Source organism: Rana temporaria, chromosome 4 (genome assembly GCF_905171775.1).
Source record: "Rana temporaria chromosome 4, aRanTem1.1, whole genome shotgun sequence".
NCBI classification, from domain to species: Eukaryota; Metazoa; Chordata; class Amphibia; order Anura; family Ranidae; genus Rana; species Rana temporaria.
The window spans coordinates 252,576,975-252,599,545 of record NC_053492.1 but is presented as its reverse complement, the minus strand read 5'-3'; the positions used below and the strand labels follow the sequence as shown (position 1 = coordinate 252,599,545).

The 22,571-nt window shown below is 42.4% G+C and overlaps 1 protein-coding gene across 1 annotated transcript in view; it reads left to right on the top strand.

Moving 5' to 3' along the window:
- USP45 (ubiquitin specific peptidase 45) overlaps positions 1 to 22,571 on the top strand; it is a 225,598-nt gene that overhangs the window by 28,564 nt on the left and 174,463 nt on the right. Inside the window, 1 exon segment of the mRNA XM_040350145.1 lies at positions 5,496 to 5,596. Coding sequence (XP_040206079.1) covers positions 5,496 to 5,596 — 101 coding nt within the window.

Genomic DNA, 22,571 nt, shown 5'->3' with positions numbered 1-22,571 from the left:
GGGTCTGCGGGCGGGGGGCTTATCAGAATCTGGAAGACCCCTTTAACAAAGGGGACCCCTACATCCTGCCCCCCCCTATGTGAATTAGTAATGGGGGTACCGTACCCCCTACCATTTCACGAAGGAAGTGTAAATACTTGTAAAAAAAAAAACACACAGACCCACTGTAGAAAAAAGTCCTTTATTAATTAAAAAAAAGGAAAAAAAACTCCAGCGGTGATAATCCACTCGTTCCCGGCTTCCTGCTCCAACGTTGTCCTGATCCAGCGACGGGTGCGGGTGATCCCGGTCCCAGCGATGAGAAGATCCATCCATCCAGAGCGCAGCATCGCCGACCTCCTCTCACCGCTGGACACAGCCCCAGCTGTGACATTTCTTATATAGGGGAGGCAGGGCCACCCGTGACAGGAAGGGGGAAAACTGGGCTTACCAAGTGACGTAGCAGAGGGTGCGTCAGAGGGGGCGGGGTTCACGTGACGAGTGGCCCTGCCTCCCCTATATAAGAAATGTCACAGCTGGGCTGTGTCCAGCGGTGAGAGGAGGTCGGCGATGCTGTGCTCTGGATGGATCTTCTCATCGCTGGAGATTCACCCGCACCCGTCGCTGGATCAGGACAAGCAGGAAGCCGGGAACGAGTGGATTATCACGCTGGATTTTTTTTCTTTTTTTTTTTATTAATAAAGGACTTTTTCTACGGTGGTAGTGTGTTTTTTTTTTTTTACAAGAATTGACACTTCATTCGTGAAATGGTAGGTGTACAGTTGTACCCCATTACCAATTTACATAGGGGGGGGGGGCAGGATCTGGGAGTCCCCTTAGTTAAAGGGGTCTTCCAGATTCTGATAAGCCCCCGCCCGCAGACCCCCACAACCACCGGGCAAGGGCATCCTCCCCATGTTGAGCGCATGTGGCCTGGTACAGTTCAGGAGAGGGGGGGGGGCGCACTCTGTCCCCCCCTCTTTTCTGTGGCCGGCCAGGTTAACGTGCTCGGATAAGGGTCTGGTGTGGATTTTGAGGGGAACTCCACGCCATTTTTTTTTTAATTTGTGGTGGAGTTCCCCTTAAAATCCACACCAGACCTGAAGGGTCTGGAATGGATATTTGGGGGGAACCCCACGTCATTTTTTTTTTTAATTAACGGCGGGGTTCCCCTTAAAATCCACACCAGACCTGAAGGGCCTGGTAATTGAATTTGGGGGAACCCCCACGCTATTTTTTTTTATTTTTTATGAATAAATCCTCTCTGAATTGCCGAAGCCGACAATTCATTATAGCCGCAAAGCCGGTTTTAAATGACTTTTTTTCCTTTCAGAAATGACACTTGGTGCAGTGCCATTACATAGCCAAACCTGCCGAACTTTCAGCAAATTGTTCGGGTCCAAAAAAAAAACAAAATTCGGTACGAACCCGAACTTTACAGTTCGGGGTTCGCTCAACCCTAGTCATAGCTTTTTATAGAAGCAGGACTCATCGCATGCTGCCTCTTAGCTCTGCCCACTGTTTGCTTATTGTGGTGCGAGAACACATGGAAGATAATATGACTGCATTATAGAAGAAAAAAAGGTATGCTTTCTGGAAACTATGCAATCTATAGTTTATTGTTTTATTAGTATTATAGTTATTTTAATGCTATGAATTACTTTACATGTGCATGAACATGTTCTGATGGGTTTACATACACTCTAATGCCCTGTACACACGATCAGAATTCCGATAGGGTAAAATCCGATGGAATTTTCTAATGGGAAACACTATCAGACCATCCAAAATGCGGTGATGTAAAACACTACGACGAGCAGAGAAAAATTAAGTTCAATGCTTCCGAGCATGCGTCGACTTGATTCTGAGCATGTCTGTCAGAGTTCCACACAGACGATCGGAATTTCCGATGTGTTTTTATTTTTTTCCGATGGAAAAAAATCAGTTCTATTTCTAAACTCCGACGGAAAAAAAGTCAGATGGGGCCCACACACGGTCGGAATATCCGATGAAAAAATTCCGTCTGACTTTTTTCATCAGATATTCTGATCGTGTGTACAAGGCATTAGAGTTGACTTGGATAAATATTGCAATAAATAACATAACTGACTGTGTTTATTGTAGGAGAAAATACATCAGCAGTCATAACTGCGGTTTATATGTGTGCCTTGTATGTGTTGTTGTATGGGGAACATTGCCAAGCATTTTTAAATTCAGTGGTGCTGGCTTAAATTGGGTTATTTTTTTCTATATTATGTTTCCAGAATGGTTTGAATTGATATATAAAGTGGGATGTAAAGTGGAAACTAAACTCTCTCAATCAACATTTAAGTGGTAGTAAACCCACAAGCAAACATTTATTATATTGCAGCTTACCGTTGTTTTAGATGTGATGGCTGCATTGATTTCCTTTTTAGACTTTTTGTTTTCATCTGCTGATCCTGCCAGTAAGTCTGTTGATTTTAAATAGAACAAGCTCTCCCAGCAGAATTTATCAGTTACAGAGAGGAGGCAAACACTTTAACGCCAGCAGGGATGCTTACAATGACCAGCTTTTATTAATTATGTAAAACCTTTATCACAAAACGAAAAAAACACTGCTCTACCTGCTTATACAGTGTGAGCTGGAGTTTGCCATCAATTTGTTAGTGTATCTAAATCTGCTAGTACATCTACCCCCCCCCTCCCCCAGAATGATAATGCTGCTGTCCAAAGGGGGCCCCTATGCTCATTCATCCAGAGTGTGGGCATTGTATCACAGAAGGTGTGTTTACTGGTCAAATCATCAGGTGGAGGAGAGGAAAACTGATGCAGCCACCACTTTTTTTTAATCCTTATGCTGCTAGCAATAGTATATAGATAGAAGGTATATTAGATTTAATTGTTTTAGACTTTTTTATGCATGTTTGTTTGTCTCCTATGCAGACAAACCCAAAGCAACTTTTCTAAGATAAGGTCAAGAAAGTGACTGTTGCTTGCATTTTTTTTTATTGTGAATCTAATTTAGAAGTAGAGTAAATAATATAAATTTTTTTTAATTAATTGTGTTTTCTATATCCTAGGACTATTGATGGTCAACTTGAATAATATAAAGGGCCCCCAAGAGAGCCCCCCAAACTGTTGAGAGGGCTGCACAATAGCGACTTTTTTTTTTTTGTGTTGAGGTGCATTGCTTGGGCCCCTTTCACACTGGGGCGTTATTCGAGCGTTATTTAAGTGTTATTCGAGCGAAGCCTCACCTGCTATCCCAATGTGCTGGTAAAGCACCGCTAAGACCCTAACGTTTTTAGGGCGTTTTTGCAGTGCCTCAGTGTGAAAGGGCAAGGTGTTTTTACAACGCTTTCAATTCATTTCAATGGAGAGGGGTGTTTTTGGAGCGTTTTTTTTTTTTCAGTGCCCAAAAGCTGCTCCAAAGATGCTGCTTGCAGGACTCGGTGTGAAAGGGTCCATTGAGATGCATGGAGAGCGTTTTAATAGCGCTATTTTTAACACTAAACCGCTGTAAAAAATGCTTCAGTGTGAAAGGGGTCTTAAAGTTAGGACAATCCATCAAAAATAAATGGGTTGTAATGCATCTCGGCACCGAAAATTTCAGTCATGTTGCGTATTTTGCTGCACGCTGCAGTGTACACTAAAGGAAAGTTGGAGTAAAGAAGCTCCAGTGTGTATATAACAAATTTGCCCCAGCATTGGTGTCAGTGGCAGTAGTAGCAACCCCCTGCATTGTGGTAGTAGTTGGTAAAATACCTGCTCTACAGTGTGTCTCAACATCTGTGTGGGTAGCTGCAGCTTTTTCAATATATACACATTAACCAGATATATATGATTTATTAAATCTGCGCTTACCCAAATCTAAATATACCACAATTACTCAAATGTTGATAGATAAAGTACAAATACATATATATATATTGGGCCAGATTCAAAAGAGCAATTGTGCCTGCGTAACCATAGTTACGCAGCGCAATTGCTTACTTGCCCCGGGGTAACGAGTTCTCCTGATTCAGAGAGCTCTTATGCCCGCATATCTTAGGCTGCATTCTTGCGATGGCCGCTAGGTGGCGTTCCCGTTGTGCTCAGCGTATAGTATGCAAATTGCATACTAACGCCGATTCACAACGTTACGCGAGCCCTGCGTACGCAGTTTACGTCGTTTGCGTACGGCGGGTTTTCGCGTAAGGCTGCCCATGCCCCTAAGGCAGCCAATGTTACGTATAACCCGTCGTTCCCCGCGTCGCGAAATTTGAACTTTACGTAGTTTGCGTAAGTGATTCGTGAATGCGCTAGACACCATTCACGTTCACTTTGAAGCAAATGACGTCCTTGCAATGTCATTTTCCGCAATGCACGTCGGGAAATTTTCCGACGGAGCATGCGCTCTATGATCGCCGCGGAAAAGCGGCCTAATTTAAATGATTTCCCGCCCCCCTACGGGATCATTTAAATTGCGCGCGGCTTACGCAAGGCATTTTGCCGGAGCGCACATGCAATTTACGGAGCTACTGCTCCGTGAATTGCGGGTAGCGCAGAAAAATTTGCGTGGGCGCAGGCAAAAACGGTGCCCTGCCCCTATGTAAAAAAGTGCAGATGTTACTGAATCTACCCCATTGATGTGATAGTCCTTAAATAGTCCAAAATTGTACCAGAAAAACATCTCCTCTTGCAAAGTGCCAGTGCTCAAAAAAGAGATGGTGTAAGCCAAACGGAGATGACCACCTTGGCTTATACCAAGGTAGTCTATAATGCTTGTTTTCACCTGGTCTCAGATTTATGGCACAGGTCCACAAGACAGCTTACATGCAAAGGATTCAAGCAGAGAAGAATCCTCTGCCAATTATTGTACATCGCTCCAATGCGGGAGTCGGCATGCATTCCAGTCCACGGAAGCGGTCTATAGATCAAATGCCTTCCCACCCATATGCGTACGTGTTTCTTCACTTCCAGGACACTCATTAGGTAATAATTGCAACATTTAGTGTAAGTGGCCACAGCGTAATAACCTCCTGCATTGGTGTGTAGTGGCCACAATAATAATATAACCTCTGGTCCCAACAAGTGGGGGTCCCAGCCTAACACATAATGGATCTTGCCACAGACACCAAGGGTCCTAGAGTCTAGACAGTCTATGTGCTCAAAATAGGCATACATGAAATCAGAACCTGCATGGAGCTATGCTTCCTCCTCAGCATGGTCTGAGCAGATCTGAACAGGATGGAAAACATTCTGCTCGTCTAATAAATTGAAGCATTTTCTTGTTGAGCTATTTATATTTAGGAGGATAGACATAACATTTTAAGTTCATTAGACCCTGAGTTTTCTATGGTCTGCTTCCACATTACAGGAAAAGAAGAATTAAGTGTTGCTGATATTATTAAGAAATGTAAGCAAACAAGTCTTTATTTTATAGAAAAAGCAAAAAACTATTTTTCCTGCGAAAATGTTTTCATCTTTCAATGTTAGTTACCTTAAAAAGTATGTGAGTAACCCACAGACATTACATTCTGTCTTTTTTTTAGTTGTTATGAATGTGATGAGGAACTTTCGACTCATTGCAACCAGAAAGCGCTGGCCCAGATGCTGGACTTTCTGCAGAAACATTCATCGCGCTCTGAGAAAGGTACAGTCTATGGAAATAAATATCCTTCTGTTTTATTCTAAAAACAGTTACATTTAACAATAAGCTATAAATAGCGCTTTCATACTCTATCTTGTACTATAAATTGACTATTTTTTTGTTTTAGTTTAGGTTAGATGCACATGCAACCTTTTAATTCTCTGAGGACTTTGGTGTCATGATCTGTGCCATGTCTGCCGCCTGTCCCACAATCCATTTTAAGAGTCCATTCACACTTGTGCGACTAAAAAAATGTGCGATTTCAATTGTGGATTTGCCCTGCGTCTTTGATGCGCCTTAGGATGAGTGTGACTTTGGCTTTGACCAATGTCATTGTTTTGTTTGTGCTCCACAAAGTCACTAGACATGTGCAGAATGGAAAAAATGTGTTTAGTTTTGTTTGGTTTCTTTAATTTCTAAGAAACTCCAAATTTTTCTGCATCCTTAACAACCGATGACTCCTCAGCTATCAGCGGGTTACTCTCATGCAGCCCAGCAGGTCAGAAGAGGTAGGGGATGAGCAACTACCCCCCTCCTGAATCATAACAGGCCACATGCCCTCAACGCTGGCTGTGGGGATTTTCACGCGGGAGGCTTGTTGGAATCTGGAAGCCCCCTTTTAACAAGGGGTACCCCAGATCCCAGCTTTACGAGTTGTTAACAAGTCATCAAGGCATGGACACCACCAGACCTCTGAAAGTATGCTGTGGTATCTGGCACCAAGCCATCAGATCCTTTAAGTCTTGTAAAGGCCCATACACGCGATATGAAAATCAGAAGTAAAATTTTGTGCAAACGATCTGCCGATTTTCGGATCGTTAGTACGGTTGCTTTCGACAGTCGATTCCGTTTTTTCGTCTGATGAAAGCTGGATGTGCAGACTAGAAAATGTAGTTCTACTTTAACCACTTAACCCCCGGACCATATTGGTGGTCAAAGACCAGAGCACTTTTTGTGATTCAGCACTGCGTCGCTTTAACTGACAATTACCACTGTCATGCGACGTGGCTCCCAACAAAATTGGCGTTCCTTTTTCCCCACAAACTAGAGCTTTCTTTTGGTGGTATTTGATCACCTCTGCAGTTTTTATTTTTTGCGCTATAAACAAAAAATAGAGCGACAATTTTGAAAAAAATTAATATTTTTTTACTTTTTGCTATAATAAATATCCCCCAAAAATAATAAAACAACGTTTTTTTCCCCACAGTTTAGGCCGATACGTATTCTACATACATATATTTAATTAAAAATAAATCGCAATCGTATTTTTATGGCATTTTTATTAATATTTTTGTTTTACTAGTAATGGCGGCGAATCAGCGATTTTTTTTTTTTTTTTTTTGGCACTGCGACATTATTGGCGGACACTTTTGACACATTTTTGGGACCATTGCATTTTTTTAAACGATCAGCTGCTATAAAAAAATGCATTGGATTACTATAAAAATGCCACTGCAGTGAAGGGGTTAACACTAGGGGGCGGGGAAGGGGTTAAGTATGCTTCATGGGTGTGTTCTAACTGTAGGGGGGGTGGGACTGACATGGGAAAATGACTGATCTTCTGTTCATACATTGTATGAACAGAAGATCAGCATTTCTCTCCCTGACAGGACGGGAGCTGTGTGTTTACACACACAGCTCCCGGTCCTCGCTCTGTAACGAGCGATCGCGTGTGCCCGGGCGGCGATCGCGCCCGCGGGCATGGGGTCGGGGGGGCTGCGCGAGAGCGCCCGTATAGCTAACGGGCTCTCGCGCAGGGAGCCGACCTGCCGCCGTAAAACGGACGGTGGCTGGTCGGCAACCAGTTTCAGCACAAATTTCTGATAATTTTATGGAGAGGACTAAGAAGATATAACCATGCCAATGGCGCAACAGAAAACATATAGCACAGTGAGGAAGGTTTGTGGTCCAGGATGATAGGACAGTCAAAATTAGAAGCAGCGTCCCCCCCACAGTTGCAGAATGCAGGCCTCCTCATACCCGAGCAATGCGGCTGCTTTCTGGGGGCGCTAGACTTATTTGCATCTCAGACCAGTTTGCCGCATAAGACTGGTGCTACACTAACAGTGTAGCACAAGCCGGCGGAGACTCTTTCCGTGCTGCCCTAGGCCTAGGCCTTGTTGGCCTAGGCCAGGATGCAGCGTTGGTGGGTCACTATAGTTTGGTATTGCAATCAAGCCTTATTGAAGCACACACTGTTTCGTTGGCTGAAAGAAAAACACTCCTTTATAAAATTAGGACACACTAAATACTTCAAAAATAAATTAAATAAATCGCTATCTTTCTATTCATCTTGCAGTAGGGTAAATGCACTGTTAAGCACTTAGGGCCAGGATTCACAGAGCAGATACGACGGTGTATCTCCTGATACGCCGTTGTATCTGTTGTTCTACCTATGCGACTGATTCATAGAATCAGTTACGCATAGATAACCATAAGATCCGACAGGTGTAATTGTTTTACACTGTCGGATCTTAAGATGCAATACCGCGGCCGCCGCTGGGGGGAGTTTGCGTCGTAAACCAGCGTCGGGTATGCAAATTAGGAGTTACGGCGATTCCCAGCGGTTTTTTCGCGTTCGCTACGTCGCCGCTAGTCTAGTTTCCCGTCGCAAAGTTAGTCGTTTTTTTGGTGGCTTAACTTTACACAGCAATCGTATTGCTGTATAAAGTATGGCCGTCATTCCCGCGTCGAAATGTAAAAATAACGTCGTTTGCGTAAGCCGTCCGGGAATACAGAATTACGCTACGGGCGTCGCCTTTCGAAAAATGACATCACTTCGCGCAAAGCACGGCGGGAGATCGGAAACGGAGCATGCGCGGTAGGTCCGGCGCGGGAGCGCGCCTATTTAAATGGCACACGCCCATTTGAATTGGCCCGCCTTGCACCGGAGGCTGCCGGCGTAGGTTTTCATCGCAAGTGCTTGGTGAATCAGGCACTTGCGATGAAAAATTGCGGCGGTGTAACGTATCTACGATACGTTACACCGCCCGCTCATCTACGTGAAATCTGGCCCTTAAGGACCGCCGCACGACGATATACGTCGACAAAATGGCATTTTGTGCAAACCAATCGAATAAACGCTTATTGCGATTTTATTTTATTTTTTTACCAAAAATATGTAGAAGAATACATATCGGCCTAAACCGAGGAAAAACATTTTTTTTATATCTTTTTTTGGGGATATTTATTATAGAAAAAGTAAAAAATATTGAATTTTTTTTCAAAATTGTCGCTCTATTTTTGTTTATAGCGCAAAAAATAAAAACCGCAGAGGTGATCAAATATCGCCAAAAGAAAGCTCTATTTGTGGGAAAAATACGACACCAATTTTTTTTGTGAGCCACGTCGCACGCAATTGTCAGTTAAAGCGACGCAGTGCCGAATCGCAAAAAGGGGCCAGGTCCTTTACCTGCATAATGGTCGGGGGGCTGTAGCTTAAAGCTACACAATTTGTATTTGTTGTATTTACAGATGAGCTTCTTTTTTTTTTTAACAAAACCATAAAGTGTTTTACAGCTCTAGTCTTATAACTGTAATTTTAATTGTGTTTTATGGGTACATATGTAGACATGTGCATTTAAAAAAAAACTATTGGGGGATTCTGTCTTTAATTTTCAGTTGACAGTGGTAGTGCATACAATGTGATTCTATAGATTCCTGGCAGCTAGGACAGAGTGATCTGCTGTTGAATTTGCATATTTAGCTCTCTGTATTTTTATTTTTATTTTTTATCTTTGACTTTGGTGAAAGTGTGTAGGCTGCTGAATACATTTGAGCCGTTCTTTTCACTTGAGCTGTAACAATGTGCAAATGACATTAGTGATGCTTGAGAGACTTCTGTAATTACATTAAATGACAGGGATAAAGACGAGTGCTGGGTTCCCAAAAGAATGCTTGCAGCTGTGAGAATCCCACAGCTGATTCTGTGGGCTGCCAGACCCACCATTCCACCCATACTGTGAATGAGAGAAGGAACATGTTTGACATGCTGGAAGAACAAAACAACACTGCTTTCTAGGGAGAGCCACCCTGGAAGTTGTTGTAGTTGAGCCTAATGGCATACAAAGAGAACTGCAGGTGTAATTAGAATTTCTAAACAGTCTATTTTTCGAAAATGCTAATTTGTTAGACAAGAACACTTTAAGACCATGCTGAGTACCAACTGATTGATCTTTTCAAATTTGCTGTTTTATGTTTTTACTTTAGTTGTGAGAACACCAAATATGTTGTTTTGTTCTTGAAAAATCAAAGGGGGATGCTTGTGAACTAATTTGCTTTAATTTTACAGTTGATCTAAATGCAGTTTTTCAACCGAGTAGCCAGTTGGTTCCTCTGCTTTGTGTAAGTTATTGTATTCTGACAGTAGGTAGACTTCCCCAACGTCGGAATACACTGAGCAGTGCTGCCAACTATAGTTATCTATTTATAACAAATTAGTCACTTGTGCTTAAAGTGACAAAACTGGGGCAGGCAGGCTCCTTATTGCAGAAGAGACATACATTGTTCTCTTCTGGAATAAACTAAACCTACCTGCCTGCTCAGTCTTCTGTAGAATGTAGTTGCACATGCACAGCTCTATTTACATTGCAGCACAGTGAATGCGTGCCAGGATGACTGCACTCCTGCACATGTGCAGGAGGGACATCATCCCGCACCAGCCAATCAAGATGGCCAAAGACTGGCACATGGAAGAAGCTGGGAATAACATGCTAGTAAGGGACCTCGTGGGTGTCGGACTGTTGAAGCAAGTATTTTGGAGTTTAGTTCTGCCTTGTCTCCAACTATGCTGGCCATACACTATACGAAAATTCGGCCGAAAATCGGTCGTAAAGAAAGATCTTTCGTTTTTTGGCCAGTTAATGGGCACAAAATCGAAAATCGTTTGGAAGTTTTTGAGCCGAAAAAACGAAGGACAAGTTTGGAAATTTTCTGCCGAACGAACGATAAATCGGAAGGTTAATGTGTTTCCCGTCCGAACTTTCTGCACTAGGTATATGTAAAAAAAAAAAAAAAAATATGTTTTTAAAATTTTTTTATGTCCACTGAACGATTTATCGCCCATTACATGATGGCACTATCGTTTGCACTCACGAAAGAACTTTCGTTTATCGAAAGTTCTTTCGGACGATTTTTCGTGGAGTGTATGGCCAGCATAACACTTTTTGAGCAGTTACAGAAACATTTTTTTTCTTTTGAGATAAAGGTTTTGCATGAATAAATAAAAGGTGATCACTGTAAAAAACCTCTGATAGTGTTAAATTATATAAAGTCCCACCCATGCCTCTCTTTTTTCAAATTATATATCTCAACTAAGCATGAACAACGATTGGTCTCCTCACCCAGGATGTCCCATCCCCCCACAGTTAGAATCACTCCTAGGACACGCATTTAACCCCTTGATCGCCCCCCTAGTGTTAACCCCTTCCCTGCCAGTAAACATTTACACAGTAAACAGTGCATTTTTATAGCACTGATCACTGTATAAATGCCAATGGTCCCAAAAATGTGTCAAAAGTGTCCGATGTGTCCGTCGTAATGTTGCAGTCCCGAAAAAAATCTCTGATCACCGCCATTACTAGTAAAAAAAATGTAATAATAAAAATGCCATCTATTTCCCCTATTTTGTAGATGCTATAACTTATGCGCAAACCAATCAATATACACATATTGTGATGTTTTATTACCAGAAATATGTAGAATAGATATCGGCCTAAACTAAGGAAAAATTTTTTTTCAAAATTGACACCGTTTTTTGTTTATTGCGCAAAAAATTCAAAACCACAGAGGTGATAAAATACCACCAAAAGAAAGCTCTATTTGTGGGAAAAAATTAACGTCAATTTTGTTTGGGTACAGCAACGTACAGTATGACCGTGCAATTGTCAGTTAAAGCGACACAGTGCTGTATCGGAAAAAATGGCCTGGTCATTGAGAAGCCAAATTTTGCGGAGCTGAAGTGGTTAATTTTGATAACTAATATTGATAAGATTTTTTGTTGAAAAGGCTACATTTACTTTAACCACTTCAGCCCCGGACCATATTGCTGGTCAATGACCGGGCTCCTTTTTGCAATTCGGCACTGCGTCGCTTTAACTGACAATTGCGCGGTCGTGCGACGTGGCTCCCAAACAAAATTGGCGTGCTTTTTTTCCCACAAATAGAGCTTTCTTTTGGTGGTATTTGATCACCTCTGCAGTTTTTATTTTTTGCGCTATAAACAAAAATAGAGCGACAATTTTTGAAAAAAAATGAATATTTCTTTTCCGTACATCACGGGACACAGAGCGGCATATTCATTACTATGTGGGTTATATGGAGTACCTTCAGGTGATGGACACTGGCAATCTCAAACAGGAAGTCCCCTCCCTATATAACCCCCTCCCATAGGAGGAGTCCTCAGTTTTTTCGCCAGTGTCTTAGGTGTTGGTCACAAGAAGTTTGCCTCCAGGTCCTTGAGACTAGGCAGACTATACCGGATCTGTCCAAATTGCCTCAGAGCCAAAGTGGACAGTACCCGGGCCCCAAGTCGTGGGGTTTCGCCTATAATTGCCCAGTAGAAAACATACAGATGTTCAAGGATCCGGTTGATAAGCGGTTGGAAACCCTTTTGAAGGCATCCTTTTCTACTGCAGGGGCAGTGGTTGCAACCGGCCGTGGCTGCAATTGGCGTTTGTCAGGCGTTAAAAGACCAGACTAAGCAGATGCTAAAAGAGCTCCCGGCTCAGCAGGCACAGGATCTGGCCGACCTTCCCAGGGCTCTATGTTTCGCGGTGGATGCCATAAAGGACTCCATCCAACAAGCTTCCCGTCTGTCGCTATTTTTGGTGCATATGCGAAGCTCCTGTGGCTAAAGAATTGGTCGGCAGAGACTCCGTGTAAAAAACTGTTGGCGGGTTTTCCCCTTCCACGGAGGGAGGCTCTTTGGGGAAGATCTGGATAAGTACATACAGACGATATCTAGTGGCAAGAGTACTCTTTTACCAGTCAAAAGGAGATTTAGGGGTCCAGCATTTAAGCGGCAGCAATCCCCAGCCCCAGGGCCCTCGGCCCCCAGGCAGTATCGACGGCCTCCCGCACGGTCAAACTTTGGTAATAAGTCGCAAGGGCAGGCCGCGGGTGGCAAGCGACCATGGGTCCGCAAGCCAGTTAAACCTGCTCCAAAGTCAGCGTTATGAAGGGGCGCCCCCACTCAATCGGGTGGGGGGCAGGCTTCGATTCTTTGCAAGAGTTTGGGAAGCCAAGATCCCCGACAAATGGGTTCTTTCCCTGGTGGCGACTGGTTACAAAATAGAATTTCGGGAGTTTCCCCCTCCGCATTTTCAGGAATCAAGAATTCCAAGCGATCCGGAAAAGAGGGCTGCCTTGCTACAGCCTTGGATCGTCTTCTAAACCAAGGGTAATCGTAGAGGTACCAGTTTCAGAGCACAGCTAGGCTTTTACTCCAATCTGTTCATTGTGCCAAAGCCCAGCGCGATGTAAGGCCCATCCTGGATCTAAAGATTCTAAACTCTTACCTGAGGATTCGGTCCTTTCGGATGGAATCCATACGGTCTGCTGCCGCAGCCTTGCAGCGAAACGATTTCTTGGCCTCAATAGACATAAGAGACGCGTATCTTCATGTTCCAATTTTTCAGGGTCATCAAAAATTCCTACGCTTTGCTATCGCAGGGCGCCACTATCAATTTGTGGCTCTTCCTTTCGGTTGGCTACTGCCCCCCGTGTGTTTACAAGGTCCTGGCCCCCATCTTGGCCAATCTAAGGACCCAGGGAATCTTGATCCTGGCCTATTTTGGACGACCTCCTGATCATAGATCACTCTGCTCCGGGCCTGTGTCGAGCGGTAGCCCTTTCAGTTCAGTACCTCGAGGTATTCGGTTGGGTTTTAAACCAAGAAAAGTCGGCTTACAACCCACAAAACGATTGGAATACCTCGGCATGCTGCTAGACACGGAGCAGCAAAGAGTGTTTCTCTTCCCTTTAGAGAAGTTCAAAGGGATCAAAGAATTGATCCAGTTGGTGTTAAGCAAAAGGCAGCCAACCTATACGATTGTGCATGAAATTACTGGGAAAAATGGTGGCCACCTTCGAGGCAGTACCATAACGCTCAGGCACACACTCGAATCCTGCAGGCAACCATCCTGTCTGCATGGAACAAAGATCCGCCAACGCCTGGATCTTCCATTGATCCTTCCATCAAGGGTCCGGCAAAGCCTCTACTGGTGGCTAAAGCCTCAGAACCTCCTAAAGGGGAAGTCCATTCAGTCCCATCATCTGGAAACTGGTAACCACAGATGCCAGCCTGAAGGGCTGGGGAGCAGTCCTGGATGGGCAAGTCCAGCAGGGAGTTTGGACAGAGTCGGAAAGAGGGCTGCCAATCAATGTCCTGGAGATCAGGGCGGCCCGTTTAGCCTTAAAGGCCTGGACGTCCAAACTTCTAGGGTTTCCAGTGAGAGTGCAGTCCGACAATGCCACAGCAGTGGCATATATAAATCACCAAGGGGGCACGAAGAGTCGAGCCGCTCAAAGGGAAGTGAGCTTAATTTTCCTATGGGCAGAGTCGCATGTACCATGCATCTCGGCAATCTTTATCCCAGGGGTGGACAATTTACAGGCGGACTTCTTAAGTCGCCAGCAGCTAGTTTCAGGGGAGTGGTCCCTCCATCCCCAAGTCTTTCAGGAGATCTGCCAGAAGTGGGGATCTCCGGATGTGGACATCATGGCATCAAGGTTCAACAGGAAACTGAGCAAATTCATGTCCCGATCAAGGGACCCTCTGGCCTGTGGAACCGATGCGTTGGTTTGCCCTTGGCATCCGTTCAATCTGCTGTACGCCTTCCCCCCGTTACAGATGCTGCCCCGCCTGCTGCGCAGGATCAGGGTGGAGTACAAACCAGTCATTCTGATAGCCCCCGCATGGCCCCGGAGGTCGTGGTACTCACTGATCGTGAGAATGTCAGTGGGCGAACCATGGACCCTTCCACTTCGGCCAGACCTACTCTCTCAAGGCCCGATACTCCACCCTGCCTTACGGCATCTAAATTTGACGGCCTGGCGGCTGAATCCCTGATCCTCCGGGGTAGGGGCCTATCTAGCCAAGTTATTTCTACTCTGATTAAGGCTAGAAAACCAGTCTCCAGAGTAATTTATTACAGGGTCTGGAGAGCCTACGTAAGCTGGTGTGAGTCCCAGAGATGGCTTCCACGCAAATACACCATTGACAGGGTATTGCGTTTCCTCCAGATAGGAGTAGATAAAGGTTTGGCCTTAAGTACTATTAAAGGACAGATTTCTGCCTTATCTGTATGGTTTCAGAGGCCGTTAGCCACGCACTCTTTGGTTAAAACCTTTTTACAGGGGGTCTTACGCATTAATCCCCCCATCAAGTCTCCGGTTTGTCCGTGGGATTTGAACCTTGTGTTGTCAGCACTGCAAAAACAGCCATTTGAGCCTCTGGCAGAGGTTCCGTTAGTTTTACTGACTCGGAAGTTGGTATTTTTGGTCGCTATGGCTTCCGCTAGAAGAGTTTCAGAGCTGGCAGCCTTGTCTTGTAGAGAACCTTACCTCATTCTACATAAAGATAGGGTGGTTCTCCGTCCACATCCGTCTTTTCTGCCCAAGGTGGTGTCCAGTTTTCACTTGAACCAGGATTTGGTCCTACCATCCTTTTTTCCAAAACCCTCTTCTAGAAAGGAAGGGTTACTGCACACCTTGGATGTGGTCAGAGCCATGAAGGCCTATCTCAAAGCTACAGAAGAGGTTCGAGAAACAGATACATTGTTCATTCTGCCGGAAGGGCCTAAGAGAGGTCAGGCAGCAGCTAAAGCTACCATCTCTAGATGGATTAAGCAAGTAATCGGTCAGGCCTATGGCTTGAAAGGGTTTGCCCCCTCCTTTATCAGTTAAGGCCCATTCTACTAGGGCCATGAGCGCCTCCTGGGCAGCACACCACCAGATCTCTATGGCTCAGGCTTGCAAGGCGGCAACCTGGTCGTCGGTCCACACGTTCACAAAATTTTACCAATTGGACGTGAGACGAAGGGCCGATGCAGCCTTTGGACAGGCAGTGCTGCAGGCTGCGATTTGAGATCCTCTAGACTCGGGGCACCCTTGATTGATTAATGAATTAATTAAATTAATCAGAATAATTATTTTTTGTTGGATTTAATTTGGATTTTTTTTTATGATTTAAAGAATACTTTCTGAATTAAATCTCCTGGCTGAGATGTCTCCCTCCCCTCATTGGAAGCATTGCTTTCGGACATCCCACATAGTAATGAATATGCCGCTCTGTGTCCCGTGATGTACGGAAAAGAAAAGGGGATTTTTAATACAGCTTACCTGTAAAATCCTTTTCTTGGAGTACATCACGGGACACAGAGCTCCCACCCCTCTTATGGGGAACATTTTGGGTGGCATACTGCTTGCTACAAAACTGAGGGACTCCTCCTATGGGAGGGGGTTATATAGGGAGGGGACTTCCTGTTTGAGATTGCCAGTGTCCATCACCTGAAGGTACTCCATATAACCCACATAGTAATGAATATGCCGCTCTGTGTCCCGTGATGTACTCCAAGAAAAGGATTTTACAGGTAAGCTGTATTAAAAATCCCCCTTTTTTTACTTTTTGCTATAATAAATATCCCCAAAAATATATAAAAACATTTTTTTTTCCTCAGTTTAGGCCGATATGTATTCCTCTACCTATTTTTCGTAAAAAAAAGTTGCAATAAGCGTTTATTGACTGGTTTGCGCAAAAGTTAGAGCGTTTACAAAATAGGGGATAGTTTTATGGCATTTTTATTAATATTTTTTTTTTTACCAGTAATGGCGGCGATTTTTATCGGTACTGCAACCTTATGGCAGACACTTTTGACACATTTTTGGGACCATTGCATTTTTATATAGACATCAGTGCTATAAAAATGCATTGATTACTATAAAAATGCCACTGACAGGAAGGGGTTAACACTAGGGGGCGAGGAAGGGGTTAATTATGTTCCCTGTGTGTGTTCTAACTGAAGGGGGGGGGGACTGACTAGGGGAAATGACTAATCGCTGTTCATACATTGTATTAACAGACGATCCGTCATTTCTCCCCCTTTACACACACAGCTCCCGGTTCTCGCTCTGTAACGAGCGATCGCGGGTGCCCGGCGGTGATTGGCTGAAACGCGAAATGACGTATAGCTACGTGACCTCGCGCAGCCGAGCCGACCTGCCGCCGTATATAACTGGCGGTAGTCGGCAAGTAGTTAAGGGCTAGGGTACACAGTAATTTGTTTGCACTTCTTCCCCATACAAGTTATTGTGAAGGCAAAACAAATTCCACAACATCTCACAAAGATGTTAAATTTAAGCCAGCTTTGTATACAAGCCTAAAAATGTTTGACCACCTCCCTAACCCACACACAGCACACCCTCTAGTTCAAGACCTCCATAGAGATATCTGCTTTATACTGCAGTCAGGACTCCCTGGTCTAAAGCTGGGTACACATGGGCCGAAAATTGGCTGAAAACGGTCGGTACTGCAGCAACCGGCTGACTTTTGTCCTGTGTGTACAGCTCCTCTTCACGACCACATTCTGTCGAACAAGCATGCTGGAAAACCAGCATTCGATCAGCGCTCATATCCAATGATAGGGAAGTCCTTCTGTGAGAACACAACTCAGTGGAGAGATTGCAGCACTAACATCGGATGTGTTAGTATGGCGATCTGTCATATTATTATTATTATTATTATTATTATTTTTATTCAGCTTATTGGATTGAGCAAAAAAAAAAAAAAAAAAACTTAATGTGTACCTAGCATTAGTCACTTAATCTAATAGTAAACAGGAGAGAATATAGTTTACCATGATCCATTTAATTTGAATTTAACAAAGTTTAAGTAGATACTTGTTGATTTTCATGACTTGACACTAGTAGCAATACAGATAAAATTAGAGTTCTTTGAATCTTTAAATGTTGGATGGGTGTCCAAGTAGGGAATTATTGGTACTTTAAACTCTGAGGCCGCGTACACACGGTTGGACAAAACCGATGAGAATGGACCGAAGTTCAGTTTCATCGGTCCAAACCGACCGTGTGTATAGCCAATCGGTCTGCTGTCCTTCGGTCCAAAATTTTAAAACATGCTTCAAAACCGAACCGATGGCCCGCTGCCCGATCAGTCCAAACCGATGGTTAGTACAGAAAGCATCGGTTCAAAACCTGAGCATGCTCAGAATCAAGTCGACGCATGCTTGCAAGCATTGAACTTTGTTTTATTCAGCACGTCGTGTGTTTGACATCACCGCGTTCTGACCCGATCGGTTTTTGGAACGATGGTGTGTACGCACTTCAGACCATCAGGCCACTTCAGCGGTGAACCGATGAAATGGCCCGTCGGACCATTCTCATCGGTTTGGAACGACCGTGTGTACGCGGCCTCAGCCATCATACTTGAGAGGCCCAAAGAGTAAACCGCAGCTATTGTTCTGCTCATTTTGAATGGGCTGCCTAACCACCATGCACCTTTTTATTTACTGGGAAAAAAATGTATACTGCGGGTATTAAAACTGTTAACAAATTTTCATTTCAAATTACGTAGGCTTTAACAAGATATTTGAATGTTGTTCCTATTTGGGATCTGTTTTTTTTTTTTTTTACCACACTGGTAGTTTTATTATATGCTGCAGGCATTTGGAAACCCCTGCCATGCATGCTCAGATGGGCACAACATTTTGTTTGCACCTGGTACTCATTGTCATTGGCTGTAATTGACAGCTCAGTAGGCTAATACAATACACCTACCTCTCAGATGTCCCTGAATGCCTGTCAACTATGTGGAAGAAGCTTGTACACCTACAGCGGTACCTTGCAGTCATAAATGTACAGGGTTTGGGGCTGATCTGAGGTCTGAAATTTCATTGAGATTGATCTGAAGTTTATGCATTGGGGTGAAAGTGAGCACTGACATTTATGCATTTTGGCTAATCTGGGGTCTGAAGTTTTATATATTGGGACTAATCTGAGGTATGAAGAACATGCATTTAGACTGAACTTAGGTCTGAAGCAGTGTTAATTTTTATGTCAAATTTCGATTTGGTTTTAGTCATAGTTTTTTTTACTAAAATGCCATTTTAGTTTTAGTCATATTTTAGTAATTTGCATTATTTAAGCACTTCTATAGAATTTCCAAACTCATTATATACTCCTGAAGTAAAAATCCAATAACAACGTTATTACTAGTTTTTTTTTTAGTCATAGTCTTTTGACTAAAATGCTATTTCAGTTTTAGTCGTATTTTAGACATCTGAATTGTCATATTTTTGCAGACTAAAATAGTGTTCATTTTGATGACAAAACTATTTTTGTTGACAAAAACACTAGTCTGAAGTGAGGCTGAACATATTCTGTGTGTGCACAAGTTCATTTTTGCCCTTATAGTGGAACTGCTAGTGGCAGATTGAATTCACTAAATATATATTGAATGGGTTTACCTTGCCATTAGCAGTACAGCTATGAGTGCAAAAACTGAATACAAACGAAGACTACAATGCACTACTATTCACTGGTATGTCGGTTGCCTAATATTTGTGAACATGACACTTAATGTGAAAAAAGGTTGCTGACCCCTGGTATACCATTATGCAGAGAAAAAAAGTTAAACTTTTTGTTTATTTAAAATATGTAAAGAATTAGTAGCAGTGAATAATGCCACAGAAGACAAGTCTGATCAAGAAAAGAAACCTATTAACGGTGCTGTTATAGTATAGACCTTCAGCTGAAGGACTAAAGAGGTGTTTTCAATAGAGAGATGTTTGGCCTTGATGCAAAGGTTGCATTTACAGTACAGGAAACAAAGACTACAATGTCAAATATATATGTTGGTATGATAGAAATATGCATAGATGAGTTTAATAAACATGGGTTCATCTTTGATGATTTTTTTTTTTTTACAAACTGTCTTTGTAGATATAACAGTGACTTAAAATAACTGACATTGAATAGTGAAGGCTCCTAAACATGTATTTTGTATGAAATAAATACTACAATGGACAAAATATACATGTTTGTGTAAAATGACTGATGTGCATTGAAGTCTGATCAGTGTGGCGTTCTAAGATATTTGTTACCACGTTGTCTTTGGAATTACAAAACATTGACATAAAATAACTGATATTAAAATGGCCGATGATGTGAAACTAATGCTTTCAAAACTAACACATTCATTATGGTAAATAAGAGATATTGATTTAATAATCTCCACATAATGCATATCTTAGCATTATGAAAATGATATGCAATAATACAAAGTAAAATTGATGAAAATCTTAAATATTTTTATTTTTTTACTGTACAAAATAATAAACATTGTGCTTCCACCCTCTCCAGTATACAGTGTGTGTATAATATATATTATACAGGATTTATATAGCGCCAACAGTTTGTGCAGCACTTTACTTTATATATAAAATTACACAACAGGGTCACTTTTGACAATGTGACTAAACCAGTACTGGGACTAGCAATTCACCAGTTATCTGGGTTTTTTAGTTCCACAAATACTTTATTGAAAGAAAAGAAGTATGACCTATGTTATAATTATATTGTCTTTTGAATTCTAAAACAATTGAAAAAATAAACAACGTTAAAATGTTGGAGGTTGCTTGTAAAATTTGTAAACGGTCAATGTTTGTCGTGACATCCGTGAAGTAATATCTGTTCAAAAGGTTTAAAATTTTCTTTTGAATGGATAGGCCAGAAATCCTTTTGTATTTGTTTAAAAGGTTTGAAATTTTCCTCTGAATGGGTGTCCTTTTGCATGTTGGTCCAGCAGACCAAAATAGGTGATCACTCTAATTGGACCCGGAGTCTCTAATTTTGATTGACGTACATTGATGTCATTATTAGGGATTACCAACAAATCCTCCCGACTGCGTTTGGCCACCTTATTTTTAGCTCTTTTTAATTTGTTGTGGGTGTTTCCTAGTTACTTTTAATGCGTAAAAATTGCCCAATCGGTGTGCTGTTTTTTAAACAGCTTGGATGGTGGCTGTCTGCCTGTAAAAGAGTATTAGCAGAGGTGTCTTTTCTGAATGTACTGGTGGAAATGGCATGATCAGAAATAGAGATCCACAAGTCTAAAAAATGTATTCTCGTCTGGTCAAATGTGTATGTCAAGTGAATGTTAAATTAATTGACATTAAGGTGTGACATGAACTTGTGCAGATCAGGAAGTGTGCCAGTCCACACCAAAAGAACATCATCAATGTATCTTAACCAAGAATGAACATGGTCAAGAAACATCTGAGCTGTATACACCTGGCAAAGGCCATGTCAAAGCACCCCAGTGTCCTGCAGTCCTAATTCTATATGTTTTGAAAGTCTCCAAAGTTGGAGGACGTTCAGTATATAATAATGGATAAATTAAGGGCAGGTATGCCTGGAGGGAGCCCACCACTCCTTAAGGCCTGGTTCACACATATGCATTTTTTAGTGTGTTTTCAGTTTTGCACACTCCAGTCCATTTAATATGGTTTCCTATGGATGTAGTAAACATTTGTGCATTTTATGGAAAGGGCCATGGGCTTTTTTCCTAGAATTTGGTTCCATAGACTTTAATGGATTAAAAATGTGTATTAAAAAATGCAAACTGCACCTGGAATATGCATACTGCAACCTGCGTAGGTGTGCACCAGGGACGCACTGAACACCCAGCAGTAGCACAGTGGCTAAAAAGGGATCCATTGCGTTTCCTCACCAACAGTACAAACAAATCGCAACCACCCCAACCTAAAACTGACCTTTGCCGCAAGGAGCACATGGAAGGGTGACGTGTCAAAAAACAGAAATTCGCAGCTCACTTCCCAGCCAGCAACAAGCCAAATTAACTCTGTCTAGCAGTTCACATTCATTTTCAGAGGTGCACCGAATGGGTTTTTTGGTGCCGAATCCGATACCTGAAAATGAAAAATACACTAGGCCGAAAACCTAAACCGATACCGAAAAGGACTGTTTTTTTAAATTAATAAACAAAAAAATGATTTGATATATAAAATTGTGTTATATTCATTAATATTCATATTCGACTTAATCATTAATTTTGTGAATAAAAAAATAGTACAATCCAGTAATGTAAATAAGTACTTTAATAAAAAGTAACCCACATAAATTGGACAGTGGACACAGAAAATAAAATAAAATAAAATAAATTAAAGTAACTTAGAGTATCAGAATTGTACATATCCTGCAGTCAGTGCACATTGCACCATAATTAATAATAAAAAACAAAATTAAATAAAAACAAAAACAGGCATAATATAAAAATGCCAAAGACTAAGATCCTCTATGTTTCAGTTGATGTACGGTATTTGTTTATTTTGTTAAAAAATAGAAGAACCATAAATCAAGACAGAGGGCTCACGGGCTATTGTACACATCGTACTACTAAGCTGTCAGGTCAGTTGTATCAAAGCTTGTTGTCAAAGTAAAACGCCAGCTTCCAGCCCACGATACATCATCATTCACATAATGGTAGTGGGACAAATGGAAAACCCAACAACAGGCTAAGGCAGTGTTTCTCAATTCCAGTCCTCAGGCCCCCCCAACAGGTCAGGTTTTCAGGATTTCCCTCAGATGAAAAGGCTGTGGTGATTACTAAGGCAGTGAAACTGATCTAATCACCTGTGCAAAATAATGGAAATCCTGAAAACCTGACCTGTTGGGGGGGGGCCTGAGGACTGGAATTGAGAAACACTGGGCTAAGGTGTTTCAAGTACTTGCCTCTTCCTTAGAGCCAGAGCTCCAAGGAGAGGCAAGTCCTCAAAACACATTCGCCTGTTGGGCTTTCCAGTTGTCCTAGGCTATAGGTGATGTGGTATGATGTATTGTGGACTGGAAGCTTACTTTGATGACAAGGTTGATAGTACACCTGTTGGTTTGTTCTGTATATTACTTAAGTTACAAATATTATTAACAAAGAGGGGTCTTC